The 17,634-nt window shown below is 42.3% G+C and overlaps 2 protein-coding genes across 13 annotated transcripts in view; both read left to right on the top strand.

The window, feature by feature from the left end:
* Nucleotides 1–7,232: 7,232 nt before the first annotated feature.
* Nucleotides 7,233–12,208, top strand: sac3d1 (SAC3 domain containing 1). 12 transcript variants are annotated; one of them, XM_086223797.1, is made up of 9 exons: nucleotides 7,233–7,333; nucleotides 7,493–7,595; nucleotides 7,948–8,004; nucleotides 8,093–8,179; nucleotides 9,178–9,334; nucleotides 10,324–10,420; nucleotides 10,499–10,729; nucleotides 10,824–11,106; nucleotides 11,341–12,208. In XM_086223797.1, exons 5-9 carry the CDS (start codon nucleotides 9,306–9,308, stop codon nucleotides 11,826–11,828), a joined length of 1,128 nt encoding a protein of 375 aa, XP_086079923.1. In that variant the 5' UTR covers nucleotides 7,233–7,333; nucleotides 7,493–7,595; nucleotides 7,948–8,004; nucleotides 8,093–8,179; nucleotides 9,178–9,305; the 3' UTR covers nucleotides 11,829–12,208. The 12 variants fall into 12 exon arrangements, with proteins under 12 accessions (XP_086079923.1, XP_086079919.1, XP_086079918.1 ...); XM_086223792.1 differs by having other exon boundaries at nucleotides 7,274–7,333; nucleotides 9,220–9,334; nucleotides 10,324–10,729; XM_086223791.1 differs by having other exon boundaries at nucleotides 7,274–7,333; nucleotides 10,324–10,729.
* Nucleotides 12,209–13,078: 870 nt separating this feature from the next.
* Nucleotides 13,079–17,634, top strand: part of cpamd8 (C3 and PZP like alpha-2-macroglobulin domain containing 8) — a 47,012-nt gene continuing 42,456 nt past the window's right edge. Inside the window, exons 1-4 of the mRNA XM_086224268.1 lie at nucleotides 13,079–13,682; nucleotides 16,305–16,456; nucleotides 16,731–16,753; nucleotides 17,206–17,371. Coding sequence (XP_086080394.1) covers nucleotides 13,597–13,682; nucleotides 16,305–16,456; nucleotides 16,731–16,753; nucleotides 17,206–17,371 — 427 coding nt within the window. The 5' untranslated portion in view covers nucleotides 13,079–13,596. The remainder of the gene's footprint in view (nucleotides 13,683–16,304; nucleotides 16,457–16,730; nucleotides 16,754–17,205; nucleotides 17,372–17,634) is intronic.

Below are 17,634 nucleotides of genomic sequence, written 5' to 3'. Positions count from 1 at the left end.
AAGTAAGTTTTATACACTTATGATATAAAAGAGAGGCAACTTGGTACTGCCAGAAACACCCCCAAAGATTTACCACTGACCCTTTCTGTCTCTCCACTGTCCTCTCTGCTTTCCCTGCAGGCCGGCCGAGTGTATTTTCAGGACAGAAACAACACTCATAGAGCTGCTCTGCGCTACTCCAAACCCAACAGACAATCCACCAATTGAAAATAATAACAAGCCACTGAAAACAAGCAATTGAGCTATCAAAGCTTTTGGGGAAGAAAAGTAAATATCCCTCCATTTCATTTTCATTTTTGGAGAGTGATAATCAAACAGTCCCTTGGCCCGGAGAGAAGAGGTGTTATCTTATGGATTTTGAAGTACAAACAGAAGTTCTGCATACAATCACACAACACCCTTTAAACACAACAATGTGATAGTGGTTCAAATTTAGACAAATAGAGGGGTAAAGTTGATTATAAAGAGAGAAAAGACACAGGGTGATGAGCCGCTGCCGTCACTGCTGGGGGCTCGCTGATGGGATATGATATGATCGACCGAGTGGGATTATACCGCCATGCACGTCATGAATTTTTTTAAAAAGACAGGGATGTGAGGGATGAACGAGTGTTTTAATGAGTTTGGAAACAGTGGGAGATCGTTGGGCTAATTACATGACCTGTTCATGGCATCTTTCTAAAAACAGTTGTCTTTGTCTCTCAGATATGCGGTGTGTTGAAAAAGAGATGGTGTAAAGAGGAAGATGCTGGAAAAAGAGAGGAAATGTCTACAATACGGTGGCAACGATCAAACCGATGGCATTAATCATAACCACTTGCTGCTGTATGAGATGCCTGCTTCCCGTCATTCTCCGTCTGCCAACACAAAATCTGTGGCACCCCTCTATCTCTCGCTCGCGCGCACGCACACACACACACACACACGCACACACACACACACTCACACACACACACACACACATACACAGATGACTGGACCCCTCCCAACTCAGCCACTGCTCAGACAACCCTAAGCCCAGCTAGCTACTCACAGCCAGTGGCTAACAGCTTCAGACAGGCGTGGGAGCGGGACTGTATCCAAGCAGGATCTGCCCCCAGAGCTGCCAGGTCAGGCAGGACAAACAGGGGCTCAGGCCAGGAAACAGGCCCTCTGCCTCGGGGCCTGCGGCCTCTTGCTAATCCCCCTCCCAACCACCCCAGCAGAGCCTCCCCACACCTCTCTGCACCTCCACACTCCCATTGCTCTCATGCTGCTCCGTTCATGTTCACATGCGGGCTGAACACTGTACTGTACTCCAACAACATGCAGCGCTGGTTAGCATGTTTCACCCAGATTGACACAGTACCTCCATCTGCGAAAATTAAAAAAACGACCTTTAGTTTTTTTATTGATATGTTGCATCAACAGGAAATGTAGCCTCCTTCTATGATGATTTTCTGATTATTTGAGATAAGAGGCAATAGAACAACAAAGACGATGGCATTGTACCAAAACTTTCAGAGTGCACCAACAGCTGTGGGTAAAGGCAGACAGAGGGCTTCACTTCAAGCTGAGAACGCTGAATGTGCTTCAAGTTGATTATAGGACGTGTCACAAGAAGATCGCAGCGTTGAGATTCACTTGAATTCTGACTTTATTCAAACTTCTTCCCTTCTGATGCAAGCCTGCACTTCATATTTCATGTGATAGGAATCCAAAACGGTTTTACCCGTAGCAAACAATTTCTATTTGCTCATGTATCCACACCATATACACTCAAATGTAAAAGCCAAAATGAGAGTTTCATATACGACGTTAAAATGCCTTTAATCAATGTTTACTGATAAGGACTGAAGTGACCAGTGGTCATCAGATCAGGAACATGTCTGCATCAGAAGGAAAAAAAATTTCAAGACTGCTGAAATTAAAAATAGATTTCTAAATTCTTTCATATGAAACACACTTTGTTATTTAAAAGCCGTAAATGTTTTGTAGGACCTCCCGTCTTTGGAAGACGTTCAGAAACACATTTGATATCAATGAGAATAAAAAAAACAAAGTGATTTTCAAATTGTCCTTAAAAGTGACACTCATCTTTGTCCACTTTGCCCTAAATCATGTCTGTGCTTCGGTAATGTAATTCAAAGTTTCACTTTAAGGAGAAAACAGAGCATCCTTCAACATGCCCCTCTGCTGTCAGGTTTCACACACAGTAATGGTGTGTGTTGATCTCTGACAGTCACTGGTCTACAGGTTGTGTTCCTCTTTTTGATGAAAACCTAAGAGATACAGAGGATGAGAGGGGCAGATGGAGTTGCTGAGTAAACACTTGGAATCCATTCATTCGCAAAGTGGCTCCAGGGGATGGAGAGGAGGAGGGGGGCATGAGAAAAAGAGGGGGAATAAAAGAGTGAGACAGAGAGAGAGAGAGAAACACACGAGAGAGCACAACCTTTTTCTTGCTCAAGCTCATCAAGTACGGGCCAGGGCTCCTGAAAACGCAGGGATTACCAGGGTACTGGGGCTGTGCTCGCCTGGGCCGCCTCTGCTCACTCCTGCACTGCACGCTACACTGCCCTGCTAAAGCACTGCACATGGTTCTCACACACACACACACACACACACACACACACACACACACACACACACACACACACACACACACACACACATACATACAAGCACGCAACCAAGACACAACCAGGCATGCTTGCTTTTAATGCTCATCACTCATTTGGTAAAATTCACAAAGGTAACAGACACAAAAAGGCAGATGCTCATGTTTGGACAAAAGTATTTCTAGAGAGCAAAATATGTAGATTTTCCAAAGAAAAAGTCAATTAATTTTCATCAAATGTCAGATATTTATGATGTGACTGAAGATACACTGAGTGTTCTTGACGTTTATGGTCAGACGAACACCCGCTGTTCTCCAAAGACACCTTAGGAAATCCCCCAGACTCCACCAGGGATGGAACCAGAATCATCCACAAGAGTGAACGCCAAACTGAGGTCACATCCTGTGAAGATAAGCACTGCAATTAGAAAATTAGGAGATGAGCGCCACGTGCATGAGGTGGAAAACGTCTGTAGGCCGTCTGATGGATGGTCCGCAGTGATGCTCTGCAGGTTATTTAACAGGAAAAGGAGATATTTTTAAGCTAACAAACATGGATAACAAAATGTTATCGTTTGACAAGACCATTGAAAATAAATCTGAAATTCTTCAATTAGTGTTTTAAAAGTGTGATTTACAATAACAACAATGGATAATCCAAAAAATCTACAGAAAGAAAGAATAATTTACATTCAGCTGTGCTTCCTCATGGAATTGACACCTAAAACCGAGAGATTACGCCCACAGCGTTTCGGATTTGGGTACTTTGAAGGGACAAAATGACCAGGAGAGCCACCCAGGTAAGGTAAAAAGTCAACAATTCGTTAATACTCTGGTGCTTAAATGTTGAGCCAACTGAGGGAAGGCCAGCGAACTGTGGAGATCATACACCATCTGATCTGGCGGTGGCCTGACAACAAGGAGCGTTTCTGTCCCTGGATGGGAAGACTAGGCTAAACAGCAGTTGTAAATATATGAACAAATATGAACGTAGTAAATGGAAAAATGAATTTTGAATGCTGAGTCAATAAAAGCTGAGGGAGTTCAGCTTAGTTATCCAACTGAAGAAAAATGCTGCCTGTTGGTTTTACTGTATAAGGCTCTGTGTATTTGAGGCATTCCTGGAAGCCTATGTGGACCAGACTGGCAGACTGGCTAGTGATGAGTAACAGCTTTACCGCAAAAGGGAAGAAGGGCAGGGGTGTGGGCTTCATAGCTGTGTGTGTTGGGGGGGGGGGGGGGTTAATCATGTGTGCATACATATGTTAAGAGAGTTGAGGACAATTTTCCTTTCACTTCATTCTGGACATGAATTCAAGTCTTTCTTGCATCTTTATCGCCCTCCAAAGTATCAGTGAGGTCACCATGACATCGACAAACGCTTCAGGAGACGTCACGGTTTCGGAGCAGAGAGCGAGCTGAGAGAGGCGGGCTCATCAAGAGACAAGGACTTTCATTCAGTGACTCCGTGTCTCTTCATACAGCTGTCTTTCAACATGCTCTTCTCACTCTTTCACTCCTCATCCTCAGGCCGGATCTTTTACTCCAAATAAAATACATTAAACCATCTTACCAGTAAAACAAAACCCATAAACTCCAGCAAAACTTTCACAAAACTACAAGATGTGGTATCTCTTATATCACCTTTGTCAACAGAACTTGTTATTCACCTCAAACCCTTGAGGTCCTGGCATTGCCTGGTGGTGAGAGATGGCCAGCCAGCATGCCGACACACAGCAGCAGCAGCAGCAGCAGCAGCCAGTCTCAAGGTTTTATTACACACACACACACACACACACACACACACACACACACACACACACACACACACACACACACACACAGCAACAATAAGTGCTCGGCCTTTACACAGATCTCATGCTTGTCGCACACAAACACACACCACCACACGGCTCTGTTCAACCTTTATCATGAAGGTTCATTAAGACAGAAAGGTCAGAATAAACCAAGGATGTTATACACTAGACACAGAATTTATATATGTGTGTGTGTGTGTGTGTGTTTGTGTGTGTGTGATTTTTTTTAACGTTTAGCTACCATGGGACCTACCAATACCCTCCCCCCTTTGTCTATCCCTTCATATCTGTCTTAGCAGCCCAAGTGTCTGCAGTGTTTACCATCTGCTCCCACACCCACGATCCTACCATTGTCTCTCCTGTCACTCAGGACAGGTGGGATCAACGCCCAATTTGTTGTTTAAGACTTGTGCGAACAAATATCCAGTAGAACTGCAGTTAAGAGAACTTGCTAAGTACATATTCACACACAAGGGAGGAAGACACACATGCAATGTCACACACATACAAATGCCATTGGGCTTTCAGCAACAAAAAGGGAAGGCTCATGTTAACTTTGTCTTTGGGTTTCTTCATTCTATGGATGGAATATTGGCTATATAGGGGTGTAAAGTCTGATTGAGATTAATTGAGAGTGACCAAAACCTAATATATATATATATATAAAATAACTCTTATTATGTTGCTCATTGTTATTGCCCAATGAGATGGACGCTCCCACCACAGTTACAGATGTCTGTATTTCTTGAGATGCTTCTGACCTTTTGGCACTGTTGAGTTCGTGACATAAGAAGAGGACAAAGGAAAAGTAGAGCTGAGTTGACTCCACTGGCTTCAAGCAGATTCATGTTACTTCAAGGTAGCGGTTGGACGAATGGCCCACCTTTCTAGAGTTAAGACAGTTCTGCTTCTGTGGTGTCATCGACACCCTCACTTATGTTTCAATCCAAAACCATTTCAAGACTTACCAGGAACTTCTGGATGGCACTGCCTCATCCTGTCCAGCTGGACCTGTGGAGAGAACCAGAAGATGCCTGCAGACATCAGTGTAATTGTGCTTCATGTCAAAGGCGGAAAGCGAAACCCATCATCCCAAAGATGGCTGACTTGCCTGTATGTATGCGTACAAGGAGTATACTTTGACCTCCTCAAAAACATGGATTTTTCTGAAGGTCTTCACCGATGACATTTTTGGGGATCAGGGAACAAACTTCACAGGAGGGAATAAAGAATGACAAGAGGCTACATCAACTCTTCCCCTACTCCACAGACAGTACAGGCACCAGAGAAAATACACTTTTGCTTTATTCACACTTCAATAGCGTCTGGGAACAAGAAATACGCTCCATGAAGAAAGCTCTGAAGACAACCATTGGTACACAAATGGTCACTTCAGGGGTTCTAAGGACAGTCTTGACAGAAATTGAACCCATTTCAAACCCTTTAGCTATATAACTTCTGATATCACAGATTTCACAAGTGGCAAAGAGACACTTGCAGTTAAACTCAGTTGCAATGTAGATTAATCAATTACTGAGAGCCCTCTGGCCTGTGGGGAAAAATGGCACACCTCCTTCAAAGCAAAGATGGCTGCATCATATATCAGACCTGGAGCTCATCTGATTGCACTTCCTGCCCTCCCTGAAAACTTATGGTTTAATCTTTAATCGTATTATTTTCTTTCTAGGACTTTGGGGTGGCTGAAGTGAGGACACATACATTTATTTGTTTGTTTTTTTAAGACTTACATAAATTTATTGGACATAGTTTTTGCCAAGCTGACGCACTCCTAGGAAGAGGAACCTCCACACGGCTACTTCAACTAGCAAGGATAAGCACAGTACCCATAAATGCACCACCAATACCTTCTGGGAATATCATCCACTTGTTGCTGTGAGGCGACACCTGGCTTGGACGGAGAGGTGGGCTGCTGCAGCTTGAATGGGAATGTCGACTTGTACGCATGTATGTTTAACAGCAAAAATAAACCGTTGTGGAGAGACAGCTTTGCTGCTGTTGCCTTCTACCCAGATGCCCATGGTGAAGGCCAACCCTTCCTTTTGAACCCCTTTCCTTAATAGTAATATGATTTCATTTCTAACACGTAAAATTACAGATAGCAGCCAGTGAGAGATTTTATACATTTATATGTATAACAGCCATATAATGTCAGTCGGTATACAGAGTACAGTGGTTTATCCTACAAGAGTTCCACAGCAAGAACTCCTACAACATGAATTATCCAACTTCTTTGGTCGTGTATTTTTAAGAACCGATCACAATAAACGAGTCAAACGTATAAAAGTTTCCGTGAAATCAAGTGTTCCCTTGCATAGAGGAGTAAAATGTTTTATTCCAAAAGAAGAAACTTAAAGTTCTAGCTTGGAAACAAGAAGTCCTTCCCCTGGTAGTGAACACAGACCCTTACACCCATCTAGTGGTTGCCGGCCAAACTGTAGTTTTTATACATTCGATACTTATAGCTTTTCAGTCACTGATGAATCCATGAGTAGATGTTGCATTCTTCTTTTATGTCTGGAACCTTCCTTGCATAGTGTATGAAGGTTTGAAAAATGTATTTTTATGTTTAACCATCTATCCTGTATGCTGTATCTATCCAAATATAATTCACATTATTATTTGGTGTCTTCCAGAGCAAAGATGAAAATTTTATAAGGCTTCATGAGATTAAAAGTATGTACGAGGTTGTGCAGCACTGAGTAACGCTCAACAGCTGACGTCTGTCAGCGTCAACGGAGGAATTACAATCCACCGCGAATCAACGAGCAAGGAAAGGTGCGGAACTTTTGTATCCTGCGCTGTTTCAGTCGGAGTACAAATTAAGAGAGCAGGCGGGCCGCTTCAAAATAAATATGGCGTCAAGTAGTTTCCTAAATATCCACGACGACCCCGAAAGGTAACGTTAGGTTTTTAATGTCATTTCTTATAGGAAGAAAAACCCCTTGTGCTATATTTAGCATCTTGTTGGTGAATTTTACGGCGTTCAAACTGTCAGTTTATTTGTTGTATACATAATATAACCTTCTTATTATTTACTATTGACCTCAATGTTCAGTTGGACGGGTTCAACCCAGTATGTGGAATGACTTGCAAGGATGTTGCTAGTAAAGCCAGCAACAGTGGAACTGGAAAGAAAAGGGTCAAAGCTGGAGCTAAATGTAAGTTAAGTATTGATTGAATTTCACAATGCGTCCATTTGCTTAAACCTGAGAATCACATTCTTTTAAGTTTTGCTGTCGCTTTTCTAACATGGCCTGAAATCTCAGGTTTATCAGTCGTATACTAGATTTTTAATTGTCCGAGTTCTGTCTTATACACCGTGCACTTCCCTGATGTCCTTCCATATACGTGACATGGAAAAAATAATGAGGGAAATAAGACAAAGGCTTTATAAGACTACATACTCATCTTCTGAATTAGAGCAATGATCGATGTTTGCATATGTTAATATTATGTTGAAGCAATGATGCCTCATGATACTGAGGCGCCATCGCTGCTCGTGTACTGCAGGCCACGTTCTCAGCTGGATTACTTTCACCCAGACTTTGACACAGTAGTCATTAAAGGGTAAGCTGCTTCAAACTCCCTCAAATGTTTGGATTTCGTTGGAAATGGGATCAGCCTTTAGTGGTTTTCTTATCTGTTCCTCTAACAGTGATGGTGCTGTGAGTGAATGAGGAAGAAGTGCTCTTATCTCCTCATGGGAAAGGATCATCAGATGAATAACTTACTGGATTTGTAGGTCAGAAAATGTTTTGCATTGACTTTTTCGGCACAACATAACTGTCAAGAAAAAAATGCCCCATATTGGTTTGAGAGGAAGTACATCAATTTAATGAGAAGGGCATTGTGACAACGTTTATCAGGTGAATGTGGTTAGTTTTAAATTAGACTGTCAATGGAGAAAGATGTGAAATTGACCCAAGATCAAAAACAGTTTTTATCCCCTTAAAAAAATTGGAAACTGAAAGGCACTAGGAAATGTGTGGAGACATCAGTAACCCGCTGATGTCAAGCATCTCCCTCTTAACACACTTAACCCCTGCTGATAGCCCCTTTCCTACTAAATGTGTGTTCGTCCATTTTAATAGATTATCGGCTAATTTTAGCTCATTCATCTGCTTGACCCAGGTGAGGGAAATAGATGGTTAAACATAATTATCTTGATGTTGTTGTTTTTTTAACCTACATTCATTGCTGGGGAAATCAAAATCTGTCTGTACTAAAATTGTTCATGTATTTCATTGTTGTTGTTTTTCCACATTATTTTCCATATGTGCCCGACAAAATATATTTGGACTTCATTCTAAATAAGAGCACTTTATATTACTTTTAAAAAAAAATTGTTAGGAAATTGGTCATTTGGAGAGATTAACATTTGCCAACCATTATGCATGTCACACTCTGATTAACAAACCATTTGCTCAAAACCTTTTTTCTTTTAATGGACTATCTTGAAAAATATCAAATGTACAAACATTTCAGACAAATACTCTAATGGAACAGATGGTAGTGAAACTCTAAATCATGAAGTAAATACAGATTACAAAACAAGTCTGCAGGAGAAAAAGGTAAGAGAAAGAAAATCTATTTGGGGCAGACAGAAAAAAGGAGCTGCATTTCACTTATTTGAAAAGATCTCGAGAAGTTAATAGTTTTGTTGTTATTTCATGTATAAAAGTTTACTTATATATTTATTTACGGATATATTCTTCAAATCCCCACAACTGACCTACGAAGTTCGGAAGGCCTGTAAATTTACCGAGCGAACAAAATCTACAGTTGCGCCTGATACCGGATGTGACGTATCACTAAACGAAGCGACGTCAAATTGGATTGGTCCAGCGAGGAGGAGCCCGTGAGAGCCAATGAACAGCAGGAGAGGACACCGTCGCGTGTGTGTACAAATGATTTTATTCCATATATAATTGTCATTTTAATGAAAATGTTATGCAAGCTTCTGTCATTTTGTTGTGTTTGACGACATACTCCATGTAGTTTACTACTCACTCGGTAAAACTCGCGTGAAAGCTGTCTGTTGAAGCTAGCCAACACGCTAAGCTAACGTGATGAAGTACTGTTAGCTATAGTGCTCGCTGACACTGTTTACAATACAGCCAAAAGTCTCAGACTTCAGCTTGCGAGGTTGTTACTCTTTATTTACAGTCCGTGATATTGAGATTGAACGATTTGATATTACATTTGCAGAGGCAGTAATCAAATTAATTCGATAAATATTTTAGCTTGTTTGTGATGTTCTTGAACTGAACTTGGTTTTAATGGGATTTGTTGCATTCAGCTGTAGCTTAAATAAACGTCAAGGAAAAACCAACTGAAAAAAATCTTTCAGTGTTACCAGTTAGATTTAGAATTGAAAATGTCCCTTATCAGCGTTTCTGGCGAACAGTTTAAAAAGTTTTACAGCGCTAACTTGTGATCCTCATGCTGGGGTACATTATTGCAGGTCCGTTGATGTGTTTGTAAAAAAAGAAACCATTCTGATCGGTGGGTAAAATATTGCTACATATTAAACATTTCAAGAGATTATTTTTATTTCAATAAAGGTCACATATTACTGATAATTTTGAACAATTTGCTTCACCAGTCAAACATACACACTGAAACTAGCATGAATGAATGTGAAAATCACAAACAAATGTGTTTTAAATACATGCGTTTTATTTAATGCCAACATAGCACTAAAACATTTCACAAAAATAAAGCCATTTCTGGCACATTTTTGCATGCTGAGCTAGTGTGCTTATTTGATATGTACGAAGTTTGTGTCAAACTGAGCGTAGGCTGGCGGGTAGCGATGTGGACGATCAACAAATGATGCGTTTGTGTCGTGTATACCTGACTACTGTCCCGTTCACTGTATCACAGCTCTTCTTCTCTGAGGAGGGGTGCACCAGCAGGGGGAGAGTGGAGACAGAGGAACCGAGACCATTGGCAAGGCAAAGCTCAGGTTAAGGAGGAAGAGGTAATACCAGGGCAACAGGGACAAGAAACAGTACCCAGGGGCACCTGTCAGACTATGTGTCCTACTTATGAGCTGCAGAAGCGGGAGTCACAGAACTGCCTGCACCGCTTTGAGATGTTAGCAGGTACAGAAAGAGACCGGAAGCCCAGAGGAGATCCACAGCGAGCTATTAAGGAATATTCCAGACCAGCTGCGGGGAAGTGCTCCACAAACTCCTCTGACCTTCGCCCACCAGCTGTGCTGCTTAAAACTGTGTGTTATCTCATTGATGAGATAGCTGCGTCCCCTCGTCTTCATCCTTGGACAGAGGCAAGTAGTATGTACACATGTTGTGTGAAAGAAAGCTGATTCGCATCTTTGTAGAACCAGTAAAACTGAATGGATTTCTTTGATTGCATTCCAGGTGTACAGCTTTGTCTTCGATCGGCTGCGTGGTGTGAAGCAGGATATGATCATCCAGAGGGTTCACGGGCTGGACTGTATTACTATGCTGGAGAGGATGATACGTTTCCTCATCTATGCCTCATACCGTCTTTGTAGCGAGCCCCTACGTCTCTACGACCCGTGCATCAATGACCGACATCTCCAGGAGAACCTGAGTTGGCTGTTGGACTGTTACGCCAATGGAGCAGGACCTCACCCACACCAGGAGGAGTTCCAGGCTCTCTGTTTGCTCTATAATTTAGGTCAGTGATTTTGTCTTAGCACTTTTAGAAACGTCTTTGCTGGGATGTGGTATATGAGATACACAATTGTCTTTCATTTAATAAACCAAATTTGGATGTAACAAACATGGAAATGCTTCTGTTCGGCCGCCTTTCTCTTGAATGTGTAGTTTTCACACAAGGATATTTTAAAATTGCCCTATGCTGTTTGTTTGGCAACATTTTCATGCTTTGTTTCTTCCTCTTGTCCTCGAGGTTCCACCCGTGCTATGCAGCATGTCATGGAGCTGCATGAACAGCTTCGCAGCACTCCTGATATCTCCCTCGCTCTCTCCATCAACCAGGCTTTTCTAGAGCGAAACCCTGTTCGTTTTCTCCGACTTGCAAAAAAATTGACCTTCCTGCAGAGTTGCGCTTTGCACCGACACCTATTATCGTGTCGCAGAGACTTGCTGCAAATATACAGCCACGGATACAGCAGCCGAAACTGTCGCTTCCCCCTGGAAAGGTTGTCTCAACTCCTGGTCTTGGATCTGTCTGTCACAGCTCAACTCTGTCAGGTGTACGGAGTTGAAGTGAATCAGGACAACCAAGTGGTTTTCTCCAAGGCTGCATTCACTGAACCAGAACAAGCAACACTGCACTGTAAACTGAACCACAGCATCGTGGCTGAGAAACAGAAAGACCTCACGATCACCAGCATCATTCATGGTCGCACCTCAGACAAAAAAAGGAGTAAATAAACAAGGAAGTGACTAACTGTATTTGCTGCCTTCCCATCCACAAGGAGGTCCTTAGAAACTGACGGATTTGTCCCAGACACTTCCGCAGGACAGCTGCGTGGTTTCTTATTTCAATACGTTTCATTTTGCCGCTTTGAATACTGGAAGTTTACCTCAAATGTTGTCCGCTTGCTCTATGAATATTAAACACTGTATTTTTTAAATGAGCGTTGGTATTATTCATGCATCAACTCAGGAAATGAGAGACCTGTTGGTTCTTTCATCTGCTCTCTCTTTTTGGGCCTTGTACATCCTACAAGAGCTTGTTTACTGGAACCTATTTGTGGAAACCTACTGGAAAGTGTTCTCTGTACCAATGTATCCTGTCTCAATAAAATAGACATTATAAATTACAAGGTTAATTCCCTTTTTTATCATTACAATCCCATTAATAAGAAGTAACAGTTGTCCTGCTGTTGCCTCTCAAACCACCAGGGTTCAAGGAAAGGAGTAATGATAGAAATAAATCAGAATTATAACAAAAGGTGGCCTAAATTTTTTTGGTTAGAACATGTGTTGTCTTGGGCCAAAATTCTTAGATTTTTTCTTTTCCACACCTTTCAGCACAATATTCATGACAGCTCCATCCTGTAAAATGTCTGCTGTCACATAAAGAACAAACAAAGTCATGATGTAACTAAAGTTATTGACAAGCTAGGGAGTTCGATACAACATAAAATAAATCAGCATTAAACAGCAAGTCTCAACTGAACTTTTAGGTTTTTTTTTTACTAGTATTTGTTTTATTTATTTATTTTTTTTGTTGCTTCATTTATCTGCAAAAAGCTATGCCGGGCCTGGAAATTGCTATATTCCGTTTTCCCATGTTCTTGATATGGACCCTGAGAAGAATTGGCCTTTAATTTCAACTCGTGGATACCTTATTGCATTGAAGCCTATTCGCCACTGGAGGGCAGCAGAGATCTGTACAGGGTGTCATCTTTCTGAAAGGGAAACGTGGGAGCACATTTTCCAGAATTTTGCTTTGATTTCAGCATGTAAAGTGTTTCCTCTTCTACTAATTAAACGCATGACTTTCCTGTTAAGCTTTCAATCATGAAACATACAGTGTACAACCGTAGAAACAACAACTGCATGAAAACTCAATGAAGAGCAGGTAAGTGTGAGGATTCTCTCTCTCTCTCTCTCTCTCTCTCTCTCTCTCTCTCTCTCTCTCTCTCTCTCTCTCTCTCGGAGGGTCTGGTGGAGAAGTTGAGGGGAGGTATTGACGTGAATGAAGCGCAGCCTGACTACGATCGCCTCCTGCCTCGCTGCCGCAGCAGCGGAACAAACATCGAGCAACTCCAGAGACCACCGGGAAAAACCTTGAGCTGCACGGATTTTTACTGTAACTTAACAGTGACATTTCTGAGCACTTAAGTGGGAGGACGCTTGCAATTTGTAATGCTGAAATATGAGAGAACGGAACCGGGGCGGGTGAAGAAGGCACATGGGAGAGGACTGTCCATGTACTCTGGGCTCTAAACTAGTTGCCTGGAACTTTTTTTTTTTTTTTTTTTTTTTTTTTTTTTTTTTTTGCAAAGTGGGATGATTACAAAAAGTTGAGTTTGGTTCCGGACGACACGCTGCACACCTATCGAGCCGAGCGAGCTCCATGGAGCGACTGAAGGGGCTGTAAGACGCAAGACTGTTGAATCCTCATTGAACCTCCGAACCGTTTGAAGCTCCAGTCTCCGTCACCTCAGAGAGCCCATACCAAGAAACCAAAATGTTCCGGTTGTCCCTGACAGCTCTGAGTCTTTCGTGGACTTTGTTCATCTGCAGCGCGAGCAGAGGTTATGCACAAGACAGACTGTAAGTAGAGTTGCATGTGATGTCTCTGAGGTGGAGTGTTGCTTTGCAGCTCCAGCAGGAATTTACAAAAACAGCTCCACTGTTTAAAAAAAAGCAGGAGACACTAAAACAGTAGCCTTGTCATTGACGAATGTGCAGCAGCTGGCCGTTATATCCTAATGTTACCTGTCATTTCAGGTAATAATAGTGTCTTTAAAACAACTTGCCATTCACGTTTTTCACTTCCAGTCACTTGTTTTCATTCGAGCTTGCAGTGATCGGAACAAATGTTGTAGTTTCATCAGGGATGTATTTTTAAATTGGCATGTTGACTTTTAAATAAAATATCAGAATCAGCGAAACTGCTGGAGCGTCGACCACGTCGGTTTTAAGCAGGATTCTTCTTCTTTACAAGAACTCATAAAATAAATATGACAGGTATTAACGAATCTAAGTTGAATATTTTTGTGATTTTGCGCAATGATTGAACAGTGTGTGATTTAATATAGGAGTATGGATGATATTTGGTCATTTTTACGACAGAAGAGAGAAAAAAATGGATATATAAGCATCAGTCAAACAAGTCAGTTTTAAAATATCAGCAAATAAGACCAGTTATTGTGCTCCCTCTGACTGATTTTTTTTTTTTACATCAGACCTCTACATGATTGCTCCTGCTGTCTGCTGCTGAGGGGTTTACCCTGACCTTCAGAGATTTATTGTAAATAAATGTGAACTTCCAGGGAGGAAGGAGGGAGTGCAGCCCGATGTAGAGAATAAACTCAAAACTGCTGACAAGTGCAGCCTTGATAGAAGAAAGAAGAAAACTCAAACCTTTGCCATCTCAGGGTTGAAATTTGGGCAAAAGGCTAAGAACAAAGCGAATATGTAATCGAACCAAAAACAGAACTGCCGTCACCTACAAAAGAGAACCTAAATCCCCTCTCAGGCACTGAACAGCTCCCAGCTTAGGAGAAAAGTTGGACAAAAACAAGGAGAACCCGGAGCCATGTGACTGGTCTCCACCACCTGATCCAGGCTCATCCCAGTGCTGGTTAAACTCACTGTAGATCAAACGCGTAGAGTCAATTTCTTCGTATTATCTTCCTCTTCCTGAAGCCAGGGGATTTTCTCATGACTTTCTCTCTCAGGAACTGCACTTGCCTCTGGCTCTAATGCTGCAGTGCTGTAATGCCAACCACCTGATCCTTCTCTCACAGGCATGCAATTGGGTATGTGCTGGAGACTTGGCTCACTCCTAATTTGTGCGATCTTTGTTAAGGGAGTGAATTGGCCCGTTTACCTTTGGAAGTAGAGGTGCAGGGACTCGGACAGGTTTAAGAATGGGGATTTTTTTAGAATTTCAGGTACACTGTCAGCTTCTTAAACCAATACTTGTGGATTCTTACTCCCAGTATTAAAGTTATACATTTACTTTTCAGGGAATATACGCAATCCTCCTCAGAGCTGGACAGGGAGATAGACACCCTTCTCTCCTTTGTGAGTGCATCAGGGAACTGAGACCTACAGAGACCAGCTGATCACTCGTTAGCTTAGCGCAACGCATGGAAGTGGATGGGCGGTTTAGCATACCTCAATCAAAAGTTATCAAACGGTCTTCACCTGCATTAATAGCACTAAGGTTGTGCATAACATTCATAATGAAATAATAATGACAAAAACATTACAATTTCATAATCAACTGATTCAAACGGACTGTTGTGGAACTACTCTCTTGACTGGGCGCAGTGATTGGAGGCAACTCCTCAAAAGCCCCATTTATAACTTTGCCCAATTCATTTATTGACAATTGAGGAGCAACTCCTACTGCTCATCATGGCTGAGTTTGCAGGATAAGGATGATTACTTCTGGACTGATCGAGATCCTGAAACCTATCTATTTCATGACTTTTGACTAAGGTATGCTAACCAGCCCATCTACTACCATTCATTATGCTAAGCTAACTTGCTAGTCTCTGTAGGTCTCAGTTTCTTACTACACACACACACAGGAGAAGGGTATCTATCTTCTTGTCTGGCTCTGAGGAAGATGACAAATTGGTATGTTCCCTAAAACAACTCCTCCAGTAAGGTTGTATTTGCCAGTGGAGCCCTTGGAATTACCGGTGGGAGACACACTAACCCCATCCAGGTATTCCCGTCCTTCTAAATAAAACTTGAATTGTTTTTTCCAGACTCTTTAGGAGCATCAAAGAATGACCTATGCTCTCTGACCTCTGTGACAGGCTCCTTCCCTCAATGAAATGTCAGAATGACTGTGAGGAATCTTAGTCGTTACTTTTCAAAAGAGGTTCTGTCAAAGGTGCCAGACCACCCAAAGAAAAACACAAGCGCTGGAAGCTCATTGGCCAAACAGGTTGCTGGCAATTAAACCTGATCTTGCTGCACAAATCCATGGAATGTACTTGTTTGGGTGTTTTATGTGTTTCCACATACAAGTTAAGAAGGTGACCGACCAACATGTCAGGGATGTGTTGGTTGCAGAAAGTGAATGGCACGTCTGCTCATTTATGACATTTATTCACTCCTTTCTCCCCTTCATCACCTCTGTGTATCCTCCCTCCCTTCCACCTCCAAACAATATACCTCCCTCCCTTTTTCTACACCTTCCTCTCCTCTCAGGGGTTATTTGGTCGCCGCTCCGTCAGTGTTTCGAGCCGGGGTCGAAGAGAGCGTGAGTGTAACCATCTTCAATGCAAAAGTAGAAACTCGTGTCCAGGTACAGCTGTCGGTGAAGGGGCAGACGGTCGCTCACAGCCACGGCTCAGTGCTCGGTGAGAACACACTGATGCTCATGAGAGGTCGAAGAACACACGCAGCTATTATTTTTGATTGGAAATATCAGTTTGTGCTTTTATAGTGTTTGATTTGTCGGGGTTCCACCTCCGTGTGGCATGGAGACAGATTGCAACTGAATTTCCTACTAACCCAAAATGTAGTAAGAGTCAAGTAGCTCTCACAGCTCCTAGTCTACAGGTGATTCTGGTTTGTTAGAGATGAGATAAGCACTCACATTCCATAGTAATTATCTAATTGTTTCTATTCTAGACAAAGGAACTATCAAACTGAAGGTGAGTCCAACTGTGTGTCTCATGTGCATGCTGCTCTCCAGAGACGGTTAAATGCATGGCTCTATTTAGCGGTGACAGCTGCACAGTAGTGAGAGCCCCTTGTCCGTTTGTGCACATTCCTCAGGCAACATGCAAATCAACACTAACATTATTTGTAATGCAACATCTGTCTCTGCTCATTCATTGGGAATAAGGTAACAGCCTCAATGTAATATGCAACAGCTGTTGACGTGCATGTATGGTCCGCCGCCCCCGAAGGCTGGAATAGATCAATCTAGTATGCACCACTTGATTCATCCCCTCTCCCTCTCCCCCCACTTTAACCTCCACCCTCATTCTCGTGAAATACAGTCATGTATAGCGTCCTGGCATCCTCCTCTGGTGTTTAAATGTAGCTCTTTTATTGTGCTGTAGCTTATGTTGCAGCCCTGATTCTTCCTGTGTGTCACCAGGTTCCCTTGGGGCTGAGAGGCCAGGCCCAGCTGAAGCTGTGGGGGAACCGTCACCTCACTGAGGGAGGCTACATCTTCCACAACTACACCACAGTCACAGTGGAGAGCAAAGGCACCGCTGTCTTCATCCAGACCGACAAGCCTGTCTACAAGCCCAAACATAAAGGTTCCCTCATAGTGCACCTGGTAGTTAATCAGATAATCGATGCATAGAAATGCTGATCATTTTTTTTAAATCCCCAGAATATGAGTTGATCAATAGAATTTTATAAAATGACATTGAAACTTGGTTTGAAGGAAAAACAGCTGCTTATTTGGGAAAATGTGCTTATTTCCAGACAACAAAATAGACACTCTTCTGGCCTCTGTGTGGCCCACAGAGACCTGCTGAGTGCTAGTTAGCTAAGCACAATGAATGGTTGTTAATGG

The sequence above is a fragment of the Aulostomus chinensis genome, chromosome 14 (genome assembly GCF_037954235.1).
Source record: "Aulostomus chinensis isolate RoL2024-O1b breed Wild chromosome 14, RoL_Achi_v1.0, whole genome shotgun sequence".
Taxonomy (NCBI): domain Eukaryota; kingdom Metazoa; phylum Chordata; class Actinopteri; order Syngnathiformes; family Aulostomidae; genus Aulostomus; species Aulostomus chinensis.
This window is presented reverse-complemented; position numbering and strand designations above follow the sequence as displayed.

What these genes read in the sequence shown, in the direction of transcription:
- sac3d1 (XM_086223790.1), top strand. Translation starts at nt 7,290, where the DNA reads ATGGCGTCAAGTAGTTTCCTAAATATCCACGACGACCCCGAAAG. An exon ending in GTCTTCATCCTTGGACAGAG is followed by an intron (nt 10,730 to 10,823) that starts GCAAGTAGTATG and finishes ATTGCATTCCAG; the next exon opens with GTGTACAGCTTTGTCTTCGA. An exon ending in CTGTTTGCTCTATAATTTAG is followed by an intron (nt 11,107 to 11,340) that starts GTCAGTGATTTT and finishes CTTGTCCTCGAG; the next exon opens with GTTCCACCCGTGCTATGCAG.